The 12,821-nt window shown below is 50.8% G+C and overlaps 1 protein-coding gene across 1 annotated transcript; it reads left to right on the top strand.

Annotated features, from left to right (window-relative positions):
* The first annotated feature begins 3,699 nt into the window (after nt 1-3,699).
* LOC100903443 (zinc finger protein 32) lies at nt 3,700-4,965 on the top strand. The gene is made up of 2 exons (XM_003738492.2): nt 3,700-3,937; nt 4,071-4,965. The coding sequence occupies exon 2, from the start codon at nt 4,128-4,130 to the stop codon at nt 4,908-4,910; it is 783 nt and encodes a 260-aa protein (XP_003738540.2). The 5' UTR covers nt 3,700-3,937; nt 4,071-4,127; the 3' UTR covers nt 4,911-4,965.
* Nucleotides 4,966-12,821: the final 7,856 nt, after the last annotated feature.

The raw sequence follows: 12,821 nt of genomic DNA, 5'->3' as shown, positions 1-12,821 counted from the left end.
TCGTTTTATCCGGGAAGGTCGGACTGTATTATTCGGACCTCGTGGAAACTCATCGAGAGACTTCAGAACTAATTTCAAAATACAAAATCAGGGAACGATTCGCTACTTTGAAGCACAACTCTGACCTCGGTCTTCTCAAGAGCTTTGTCTTTCTGTCACAGAACACGTGAATGGAACATCAGCGAGCGTTTTAGCGTTGAGAGGCAAGAGATTCGACAGAGGACCTGGCGGTTTAGGGGGCATTTATGCATCGACATGGATGCTCAATCGGGGTACATCCGGGCTGGGTCAGTTTCGTACAATGGGGTCCCACCGGCCGAGTCTGGAAATCGCCCCGGATCGTGAAGATCCGCATCAGAGGTCCTCGGTGAACGTCAATTCATCAATGACGTTTCCGCTTCAGCAAACGTCGATAGGGCATGCACACCAGGGAACGCCACCCGAGACACGTAACCGGCTGGAATCAGAGATCATCTAAAGTGACCTTAGAAAGCAAGCGCAGCGTCTCACGATTCTACCGTTTGCCGGTTCACGCTGCTCTAAGGCTGATTTTCAGCTTTCCATCAGTCTCCAAAGTTACTTGCCGTCTGCGATTCAGTAGGAAGGTTCTCCAGCTGATCCTCACAATCGTTTTCGACCTCGTCTTGGTTAGATCTCTCGCGTTTCGCACCAATCTTCTTGGGTTCATGATTTTCCTCGTCAATGTCGTGGAGCGGTATGCGATTTATTCCTGCGGAACGGGAAGCATCCGGCGTTACTGAAGAGAGTAAACGTGAAATTCGATAGCCACAAAGCGCGAGTTCCTAACCCGAGGGCTTCGAAGCTTCCGGAAAACTCTTCCTCGCTCCCAAATCGTCCAAATTGTCAAAACTACTAATGCCATCGTGCTCGATATCATCCAAGTTCCAGTTGGCAGGCAGCGAGAATTTCCGCTGAAGCAAGGAGTCGTTAGCCAATATTGATTCGATTCCTTTATCATCCTCTTGTCTTATTTCTCAACCGTCATATCCTATATACTGATACTGAGATATCAGAAAAGAAAAACAGGCTCAAGGAAAGTTCGAGAGAGGAACAGAAGCGGAGATACCTCGCCAGAAATCGATTTTCCGTTGCCCAATCCCAGCTCTTCGCCGAGCGAGCTTCCGAGACTCATCCCTCGATTGGTTACCTGAAACCGTGAGGACCCAAATTTTGACCAGAATCATCTCTTGGAATTCGTGATCGCCCCCGTCTCAGGCGGACCAACCAGTGGAACAGTTCGCCGAGTGTCAACCGGGAAAACGGAATCATGAAGCTTCGCGGTGGTAAGAGTCATTCTAGCTTCTCACATCAGATAGGCGCGCAAAAGGGAGGCTCGACTCGCGGAAGTCTCGGAGATCCCTCTCAACTAGCTCCTTCTCCACCGTCAAGAACTCTATGCTTGCTTCCAGAGTTCTCCGCAGAGCTTTTTCTTTCGAAGCATCAGCACTGATCTCCTCGAGCTGGAAGAGGACTCCTGATGAATGAGAATGATGGGAAATTTTTCTCGAGCCCAATCTGAGAATCATTCATACCTGCGCGGATTTCGAATCGAGGGTTCTCAATAAGCGCTGATTGAGCTTGGTCAGACGTTCCTTCTCATCGTGTAGCTCTTCAATCACGCTCGTCAAGTCGCTCCTTTCAATGTCAGAGAGTCGACACTTCTTACAGGTAGCCGGGGACTTCGCTCTGTCAGGCAAACGATTGGAGCCCTCAAGGTTCTGTGGAGTGTCAGGGTTCCAGCTCTGTGGCTGGGTTCTCGGGGTGTCTTCATAGATAGAATTCCCCAGCTCCAGAGATTTCCGTCGCATTTCTTGGTGGCGGTGGCACTTCACATCAGACCGAAGTTGTTGGTTCTCGCGAGCAAGGTCGCTCACTTCGAACTCCAGGTCGACCAGGAGGCTTTCTTTGAAAGCGAGCGATTTCTTACAACGTTCTAGCTCGTACCTGATCGGGAAACATTTCAATGAGAAAGCCCTTCCATGATCGTCGACCCCTCCCGCCTGGGAGTCTGAGGAAAACAGTCAAGCAGTCAGTCTAAACCTGGTCTGTTGGAGCAAGTCCATCGCGTCCTCCTTAGACAAATCGTCCAACGACATTTTCGTGTCCCGGAGCTCGTTCTGGCGTCAACATGTGAAGCCCTCGATCGTTTTTGTTGCTCTGCCTCTAACATATGATCGGCTCCTCGCACGTAGCCGGGGCAAAACGCGCATGCATCCGCCTGCGTAGGTTATCAGCGATGCGGCGCTTTCCCGGCGGTTCGTCAAGGCGGAACCAGAGCCCGATTCGCCTGAAGTCCTCCTCCGAATTGATTTTGATGCTGGGGGAACTTCTACTCCCAGTGCAAAAGGGTCCGACTACTAAACATTTTCCCGATGCCGAAGACAGCTTGTTCGTCATTTCAGTATCTTTCTCCGATGAGGAAGGCTCAGCGTCGGGGATGAATTGTACAGTGACAATGGGCACGAAATCGTATTTTTTCGCCGTGTACAGTCCCGTATCTCTGCGGGATCATGTTAATTCTCGCAGATCAACTCTCTCGATTAGTTTCCCTCTGATCACGATATTTCATCTTCGAGTGCGTAGGTGTTGCTCCCGGGGTAGGCACGTTCCTCGGTGTGGTAACAATCGATGGCCTCATTCTACTTCCAAGAATCCAGGCGGAATGCCTCGAGCATTCCTGCAGAGATCCGCGAAACGTTGGATGCCAGACGATGAATCATGTCTAGCGGACGAGAGCAGGAGAAGAGGTCGGACTCTCCTAGCAAAGTCGAAGAGCTGATCGAGAAGACTCCGTTTCTTCTGTATTCTGTAACAAAGCATGCCTCCCCCATCGTTGCTTCGATGACGATCGTGGAATTCCAGCTCCCTTCCCCCTCTCGTGGGTTCATCTCGAATCTTTGACGGGTGGAGGCGCTGCTGATTAATTGATCGCGGTATCATCCACGAAGCCCGGGTGGTGGCTTTTGCTCGAATCTGAGTTTCAGAGTTCGTGATGGTGGGTCTCTATGTCGCAACGCGACATGAGTTGGTCTGCTGCGTTGCGGGAGACATTTTTCGGGACTGATTTTTCGTCTGTTCCAGCGACTGAACCATGGTCGATCTCCACCGCTGAATGAATGCTGCAGAAAAAAACCCTTCGGATCTCTCAGGGAGGTCCGTGATGGTGGGTCTCTATATCGCAACCATTGCGGTCATAAAGTTGCGTACAATCAGAACGCTCGCACTGTCCTTGGGAGCATTCGAGCTTAGGAGGGGGATCACGGTGAATTCTCAGGTTATCTCGAGCACACGTTCCAGCTAGTCAACTCTCGCGGTTCCCGATTGCAATTCCTTTCTTCTCAATTAGCATACTCCCTCCTGAATACTGCAGCGGTCCAGGGGTCCTAATGTCTCCCCTTGAAGATCCGATTGAGAAATGAATTCCACAGCGAAGTCTCTGCGGCGACGCCGGAACCCGTGAATACCGACGGCTCGTTTGAGAGATTCTCCGAGTGGGGTGCGCCTCGGAATTCCAACCGCGGGTGATGAATGCCCGTTTTTCTCTCGAGGCTCCCCCAGTTCAAGCGATTTCGAATTCAAGCGCCAGACTGGAACTCTCTCCGACGATCGCGGGAGCTCTCTTGGTGTGGCGAGGGATCGGCCGATGTTTACATCACAGAGCGCGAATATCGTGTCATATCGTTTTCAGTTGCCATTGTTACAAGTCCACTTCGCGCTGGAGCACCAGCCCTTACAACAGTTCTATGTAAGCCCAACAACTCGATGACACCGGAGTTCCGTGAAGTTGCGTCGAGACTAAGCCGTGAACGGGATCAGTTTTGTTCGAGAGGCATCGATTGGATGAGCCTCCGACGACCAGCGAGGAGTCCGTCTGAAAATCTAGAAACGCTGATCAACTCTTAATTCATATGCTACAGTGAGTATCCACGCAATTTCTCACCAGAACGGCTTGCGTTCTGCGTGGCAGGAGGCTCTCGAATCTGTGGCTTCATTCCGGTCTCCTAACTTTGTTGAAATCGATCGAATGCTGCCATACATTCTTTTTCCAGGCATCTTCCAAGAGATTGAGGTATCGCAGCAACGGTAATCGTGCACGAAGTTCCACCATGCCCAGACCGATTGTTTACTGGTGTCTCATGAATGTGAAGCAAGAAGTCAATTCAGACAATGTCGATGCCTATCGCCAGAAGAATCCGGAAACTAGAAACACTCGAAAGAATGACTCTGGTCGGAGTCCGGAGCCTAATTCATCCAAAACGATCCCGGAAGGGATGAAAGGTGGGAGGAGGCGACGCCTCCGCTGCCTCAAATGCGATGCAAAATTCAAAACAAATGGCTATTTGTTAATTCACATGCAGTTGCATGCTGAAAAAACGAGTCAGACCCGTATCAAATCCGAGAAAAAGGAGCACGAGCAGCCGAGCAGCCCCGTCCCTGCTGCTGAGGTGCGGCCTTTCGAATGTGAGAAATGCGGAAAAACTTTTCGACAGAAGATCAATCTCAAATACCATATGCGTGTTCATACCGGGGAGAGACCATTTGCTTGTGACCAGTGTGAGGCGGCATTCAAACAGAAGAGTGCTCTGGACAATCACGTTCGACGACATACCGGGGAACTGCCGTATTCGTGCCGAGAGTGCAGAGCGAAGTTCAGGCAACGAAGTCATTTGGACAACCATCTACGACGGCACACTGGAGAGAAGCCCTATTCGTGTGATCAATGCGGGGCAGCCTTCATCCAAAAGAGCAATTTAAATAGTCACAAACTGATTCACGAGGTCGGTGCTAGGACACGCGCACAGCATCGCGAGCCGAAGATCGCGAAGCCCGTGAAGAGGAAGTCGCGCGGAGGCGGCGCCGCCAAACGCGATTCCGGAGGCTCCAGGTAGCCTTCCCGCAGGACGATTTGCGGAATTTTATTCTCGTTCTCAATTCAGATGAATTTGATTCGGGATGAAGACATTGCTTTATCGGTACACTCATTAGAATGACGCTCGTTCCATATTTATCTCATCGGTTGACGTATACTTTAAAAGTGCTCCCATGATTCGTTATATGGAGAAATCTTATGAGGAGTATCCTCCTTGAGGTTCCTTCCCTATTCCATATTCTTGGAAGGGCATGAACCATTGTTTATAAGGGAGATGTTGATTTACCGATAGGTATGGTATTCTAAATTTGTTTCTATCAGATAGATGACGATAGAGATCCGATTGAGTCGACGCGACGTGGGCGAGTTGAAAAAGGGAATAAACTCATGAGGTCTCCGGCATGATCTCAGAACAAACATTACGGGCGAGATTCATCCTGGCCCTTACAGCCGACTGGCTCCTTTACCGGGAGAGATGGCTTATTTTTACGGAACAATAATTCTCGACTATCCATTGAGAAAGCTCTGCAACACTTCCCCCAAAATAATCCCTTCCTCATAATAAATGGCTGTGATTCACTGATCAGACGCGTGAAAAGAGATATGGGAGAAACATACGCGAAGCCGGAAGAGGGAGAGTCGCTTACGGCCTGGCGGACGAATGGACCTACCAAGAAGACAGATCCCATGGGGTAAATTGAAGGGGCATCGGTCGCTAGGAAATCCCTGAAAACGTTTTTGTGGTCGAGGGCTCAAGTTCGAGGGAAACCGCTTTCACACTCAAGTGTAGTAAAGCCAGTCGCGCGGCAGGCGGCGAGGGTTCGATAACTGCCGCCGCAGGAGTATTCCTTACGGAAAAGTAGGTAGGTATTCGGGCTCGATCCTCCTGGGTACGCTTGCTCCCTAGAAACGGTCGCGGAAGGAATGCGGAAACGTTGCCCGGAACGCTAATCAAAACAACAAGGAAGATAGGCGGCCGTACTGGCCAGATCGGATATCATCCCATACATCATCTGTGGGTCTGGGTCTGAAGGTCCGGGCCGGCGGAGTGGAGCAACTAGTTCAGAAAGTTCCATCCTGAAACTGTCAGAACACACTGATACAGCAATGAACGACCTGGTTTTGACGAAGACCTTAGGTACTCCGCAAGTGATCGTTCTGGACTCTGGACATACTGGGGTACGACATCTGGAAGGCTAGATCCGGGGGGGACAGAAGGTGGAAGTTCCTCGCGATTCCTCAGAGCAGCTCATTTGCACATGTACAGCAGGTATTCGGGCTCGTCGCTGTCACGGGATCATCTTGCATGTCTAGCGTGAGGAACATGGTTCTGGACGTGTGGACTCGATAGGATAACACATTGCGCAGAGCTCCCTTCAGAGCTCCTCCAAATCAGGGAGTCGTCGATGCTCTATCGATCATGGAAGAATGCTTCAAGAGAATTCCCATGGCCACGCTGACCTCGTGCAACGAAGACTGTGTTTTGCAGGTGCTTTGCTCATTACCGGAGAGGGTCTAAGTTCCCATTTCGTTAGGGCGAACTCTTGGCGATGCTCACAGGTGTCAGTCCGGAAATCGGAAGCAAAGGGTCCCGCTTAGCAAATTCTCTCGTTCAGGGGATCTGCTTGCGCCTCCTCTAGCGTCGAGGTATCGCATCAAGACTGAGTGAGTCGATAACCGCACGAAAGGGTCGGAGGATCGATTCGCGAAATCCGGCACTACGAAGCTTGTGGAGAAGCAACGGCGAACGAGGACGAACGAATCATTCTGACCTTCGCCGACATCGGCAATATCGAAAGAGGAGTCGAACGTGTCTTGCCACGGCAGAGCACCCTAATTCTGAACGCGGTCCAGCCGACCAGTGCGAGAGCTGAGCGCATCCTCACGAGAGCGCGTCACTCTCGTAGGTATTGCCAGGAGAGCATGTGCGATTAACGGTACGCAAACATTCTGCTGCTCAAGGTTGTGTACCTACCAAGCAGACCATTGTTGGGTTCCGAGGCGATCCTCTTGAATGAACTTTGACTCCGGGACGAGGAGGACAGCCCGACATAGGCCATCCCGTTTCTTTCGGGCTCTAAAGTTTCGACTCTCGCGTCGTATGGAAGACGCGAGGGTGGTAAATTGCATACTCCGTCTGTTTGCCGTGGTATTCTCACAGCCGCTATGATCTAGGCGTGATGTTTGTTTCCGATGGCTAGGCGGAACGGGGCGAACTCGTGCCCGGGGCGGGCGCCGGGAACGCCGTCCCGATCTTAGCTTGAGAACCCCGCTTTTGGCTTCGAATCCTCACCAAGTCGAAAATCGTCACGTCAAGAGTGACACTCGTGCGCTCTAGGGTGCTGGAATGTCTTCGCAGAATACTGAGTGAGTCGATCCTCGACGTTTCCAGTGCGCGGATCAGAAATGCATGAGCAACTACAACACAGACGAACAGACAGACATTCGCTTTTGTATATATATGTATTTTGTAGGGGTGATTATTGAGAGTGATCATTTTCTCAGCGCAAGTCCATCGGTTTCTGCGTCTCCTCATGAAATATTATCTTGAATTGTCCACCTGGTTTGATGATTGGAGGGTATCCTCGGTCAAGCGACCGAGATCAGTTCGACACTCTTCCTCTCGAAGCCGTGCCTCCCTCGGCCAAAAAACTACTAGGCATTAGACAGAGCCTATCCAGCCATCTTCGGGATGAAGATCTATCCCATATCTGATGATGATTGATTCCTCAGTTAGGCTTGGAGTCTCCTTGACACCACCCTGATCCCATCCCCAAATCACCCCGGTACAAAGAGTCGTTGCACGGTGCTACGACGTGTTATGGTAAGCGGATCTTGATTCCCACTTGACATGGCCGGTACCCGGCTTCGGGACAGCGACTCTCGGGTCGAAGCGCAGCGTGGTAAATCTCTTGTGTAGCGAACGTAATACATATCAGACAGGGCTTGATGTCCGAGGATCCTTTCCGCTTTCTCTCAAAGGGCTCCCAGCTGGATGCGATGGTGCATCCTCATACAGACGAGTGAAGCTTCTTCGGTTTTCAGAGCAAGACGCTCCGAGCATGAGGTACAGCCACTTCCGAGGAACGAGACGAAGGAATACGTCGTAGGGTGAGCTTGGACGGGCTGAACGAGGCTTGCAACAAGCCCAGACAAAACCTCCTGCCAGAGCTCGATGTGAAAAAACGAGCCTCTCGCGTTTCGAGAAGGCAAAACCTCCCTAGAATCGCGATGGAAGGAACGGTCTTGGGGCAAGCGAAAAGCCCGGGACGCCGACTACTCTGCTTTCGCCAGTTGACCCTCGGAACGCGACGGCAGCACTCCGCTTTGCGCGGATCACCTAAGAGACCTCCGGGCTTCGATCGAAGGAGATGACGGTCTCAGCCACAATGAAATTCTTACAGGTCGAGCAAATAGTTGCAGGAGTTCCACTCTCGCCTGGGGGCCGCCAAATGTCTACGAATGCCTGTGGGTGCCGTGAGCTCAGAGCTCCTCTCGATCATCGCGCCGACGGGCTTGAACAAAACGAAAAGACCTTTGTCTGGAAGCGAATCAGCTCCGAGCCAATCGGAACATCAGTGTAGGACACCGTGGCAGGGATAGGTTCTGGGCCCGACGGAGCACAGGGGAACTTCGAAGCCCCGGAAAATTTTGGCCGGGGGAGGCCCGCTGCCCCTTCCGGGAACAGCTACGGAAAGAGCTCTCCAGAATGAAGTAAACGACAACGAATAGCGAGAGGACGCGGAACCCTAAGAAGAGAGTCCCCATCTCGAGGAATCCCATCGGTCGGAAATCCTCCCCCTCACCAAACATCCGAAATTCCTTATATCCCTTCGAGAGCTCTCTGATCACTCTTCGTAGAACTTTCTTGATTTTCCTCGACGCTCCATCGAATATGGGCTTCGTACTAAGATCTCTCCAATAACGATCCTCAAAATCATCCTGTGGGTAGAGTGTGTCCCGGACATGTGGGAATTTCAACAGATCATGCTCCAGAAGTTTTTTAGCGATGCGAATATGCTGCCCGATTGCTACTTGGCCGCCGTGATTCTGCGGAAAGGCGCACATCGGCTGAGTTTCGTGTGAGCCGGGAATGAGCTCGAATAGGAGCTGATTGTGCCACTTGTTCAATTGTAGTTTCATCAGTCCAGGCTCGTTACATACAGCGTAATATTGGACGAGGAGGCCAATAATCGTCCAGTTCACCATGCCCGTGGTTGACAGGGAAATTCCGGGACATTCCTTCTCCATATTCTCCTCCGAAACATTCGTTTTGAAAGACTGTTGTTTATGGAGTCTCCCTATATTGGGCTCCTCAGGGCTGTGCTTGTAGAAGAGAGGCTCGCGATAATTCCAGGCTTGACAAGCCCTGACAGTACAAACGGACGGTTGTATCCTCTGCTCATATTTCGATGAGACGAATTCGCCTTTCAATAGATTTATCGGGAACTGAATGACCAGCGAAATGAAACCTGCTATGAGGAGAATCGGAGTCCTCTGCTCTGAGGAAGTGATCAGAGTCTTGTATCGATCGCCGCTCAGTAGATGGTACACGGTGCCCCACATCAACGACGTTGGACGGAAAGATCGACGATGGTAAGCTGATAGCAGGAACGGTAGGAGAATGAGCGAGAATAGAGTAATAGGCAGCTCGAAAGCAACGAGGCGCGGGAGATTCGAGACTAACTCAACTTCCCACGGGCGGGGCACGGCAAGACGGACCGGCAGATAACTCTGGCCGTACACGAAGATTCGATCGGCCTGTGAAAAGAAGAAGGGAAGCTTGGGAAGTTAGGGAAGTTCAGACTTTTGATTCTCGCGCCTAGGTTTCCGAGAAGGAAGAGGAGTTAAGGTACTCACGTGAGCGCAGAGATTGAGCTTGGTGCGATGCTCTTTTTTTCCATCGAAGAAGCGAATATTGAAGAAGTTCAAATCAAACGCCCTGCTGTCATTCGAGGGACGGTGGACAGTGTTGAAAATATTCTGAGCGTGTTCGATTGTGAATTGCTCAGCGACGAGGGGCATCACGACGTCGCTCACAATGTAGCCCGATCTCCTGACCACGATAGTTGAATGCAGCTTGTCCTCGTCGTGGAGTCTGACAACTTCGAAGACGATCCGGTATCTATGGTTGTAATTGATCAAGCCCAGATTTTTTTCTAGGGTGTGCTGGATTTTAGCTGGCGATTTTTTGACGAATTCTTGCCATGTTATTTCCCTGATGTGTATGAGGATGCGTCTGCCCGTCTGGAATTGCTCGAGGCTAACAGGGGCAGTCCCACAGTCGCGATTGTATCCGCACTCGTTGTAGAGATCCCAAAACCTGCTCATCTCGCTTTTGGATTCTCTGATATCCCGCTCTGAAGAGATCACAACTTCCACTTCGTTCTGTCGCAGAGCCACACTTTCTCTCGCAAGGTATACTAGCGCTCGAGGGATTCGATAGAGGAAATCGACAGAATCCTCTCTCTCGGTCCCGATTGACATGGAGGGTTTGAAAACAAATGTGAAATCGGAGTTCGCCATTGTTCCGGAGCAGATCGCAGCACAAATTCTTCGGACTTCTTCTCCCGCACTACTGGCATCCTGCAGACGTTTAGCTAGCATCGAATCGCTCGTAGCTTCTCGCAACGCTGATAATAGCAGACACAGGCCCAGGCTCGCTCGGAGACACATCTCAGTCAGCGTTCCGAAGGACCGCTCCGTATCGAGAGAGCTTTCCTCACGCTCAAGATCTCCTCGATCCCGCACCGGGAACAAGAGTTTTGTCTCGAAACAGGCTGGAGACTCCCCAGGGCGCATTCACGCCATATACGGGGCTGAGGCTACGGTTTAATTTGCGCGTATCTCTCGAATCTCGATTTGACGGAATCGATCCTTCCTCCCGCGCCCGTGTTTCGACGGAGAGAGACGATGAGACGAGAAAGACCATCATCACTCGATGGTTTCAGGAGCTTCAGAATGGGGCGACTATCTGAAGACAGCCTCGATCAATTGGTGATCGCATAAGCGAATCGATGAATGATACTGTGGAGGAACTTTCTTCACTTGCACTTTTTCCCAGTCGAAACCGAGGGAAGGGGGCCGGGAATTCAGAGCTCTCAGGCCTTCGTGATTTCGTGAAACCTCGCCATCGTGTGGGCATATATACTTTCTTTCGGTGGAATCTTCATCAGAGCAGTCGATTGAGTATATCCTGTCTCAATCACTTCGCCTGTGACGATCATGCATGAGTCAAAACTCACTTATTCGATTTCCAGCGATTTCTGTGTGACGAGGCGTCTCCTATATGTGATTCCGGAGCGATTGGCGCATCTAATCCTCCCCCATGTCTAATGTCTAGGGGATGAAGAGTAATAGGTCCCGTCTCGGGAGCTATTCTCGCATCTATCCTAAGACCTCCCTTACTGTATAACGTCTTACTCGGAATAAGTCTGTGATTAGCCAAGCATGAGAAAAACGTGCCCACCAGATACGATGCTACATTTACCGTACTTATTCTGATAGAGTGGCATGCCGTTCGATTTTTCGATCCCCACATCAGGCGTCGGTCTATTGGAGCAAGCCGTTCTATTGGAGCATGCCGCTCTATTTTTCGATCTCCCATCGGATGGGCGGCCCCTATTAGAGCTGATGGAGCATACCCGTGTTTTTTTCCAAAAATTAGTATTCAAACGATCTCTGCCTTCACTTACGATGAATCGTTTTGTGTACCCTTGATATGTTCACGGAATCTAACAATTTATACCACCTTCCCTCAAGTCATTTTCCTCTGCCGTTCCATTAGAGCATGCCGTACTATTGGAGCATGCCTTTCTATTTTCCGAAATCTCATGCGGGTGCCGTTCTATTGGAGCATACCGGTAATTGGAGCATGCCATTCTATTAGAATAAATACGGTATATCCGTTTCATGCTGTTGGGTATTTCGTTTGTCAGCGCTCGGATATTCGTTTCAGAAAATGCGCCGAAGAGCAGGAGCAAGCCTCCGTGGCAGAAAGTCACCTTGAACCAGAATCTTCGACCTCCCTCTCGAGGTATGTGACAGTTTCTCGGTTCGACTGACCTCCGGCATACGGGCTCGAGTGCATCGATCTCACCCCGAGGACTTAAGTCAGATGAACTTCTCAATAGACTTGCACGTTTCGTCGAAGATGTCCCGTCGCATTTTCTCGAATATCCCAGCTAGGCTCCAGGCCTCTAATAGGGTTTCTTTTCCTTCGGAAGGAACGAGGCATGATTTATTTTCGACACTGGTTTCGCATGCTTGGATAGTTGACCGCGAGGGCCATAGCGGTCGTGCTGCGGTTCGAAGATCGTAACCTCTTGTCGGCACATCGAAATTGCTTCGATCATTATTCTTTTTCACTCACTAGGTAGATGTCGAGCTACTCGGAGCCTGAACGTCTGCGGGTCACGGAACAGTCTCGGATTCCACGGAGCTCGGTATTTTGAGGAAATTCGCGTTCATTCCGCGATCATTTAGCGTTTGAAAGGATAGGCGCTGGCCCGCTTATCGCGATTCTTGCAATCTAAAGAAACCCTATTAGAGGCCTAGAGCCTGGCTTCAGTAATGGGCCTCGAGTTGGACTTTCCCCCATAGCGAAAATCCGCGGCGTAAGCCGAGCCGTGGCCGTGAGATCGATGAATCTTGCTCAAAAGAGGCTCGTCGGATCAGTTCGGACATGACTAGGCATGTCAAAGAACCGCTTATTTTGAGAGCCGCGCCGGGAGAGCCGCGTATAAAAACCGCAAAGAACCGCGATTCCGCTACCAATCGATTTCTACTGTTTCTCTGCAAATGTTCGACGCTCTCGCCTCCTCAGAGGAGACGTCCGTGCGTGAATGAATAGCAAAATGTATCGCTTCTAGGATGAAGTCTCTTTCAATGAATTTCATGACGATTCAAGCCACACTATTCGGCCCGAACT

The sequence above is a fragment of the Galendromus occidentalis genome, unplaced genomic scaffold, assembly GCF_000255335.2.
Source record: "Galendromus occidentalis unplaced genomic scaffold, Mocc_1.1 scf7180000076006, whole genome shotgun sequence".
Lineage (NCBI taxonomy): Eukaryota > Metazoa > Arthropoda > Arachnida > Mesostigmata > Phytoseiidae > Galendromus > Galendromus occidentalis.
Note: the sequence above shows the minus strand (reverse complement) of the source record. Positions and strands in the feature narration are given on the sequence as shown.

Bases quoted from the DNA above. Each gene is read 5' to 3' on its own strand.
- LOC100903443 (XM_003738492.2), top strand. From the start codon at position 4,128: ATGCCCAGACCGATTGTTTACTGGTGTCTCATGAATGTGAAGCAAGAA.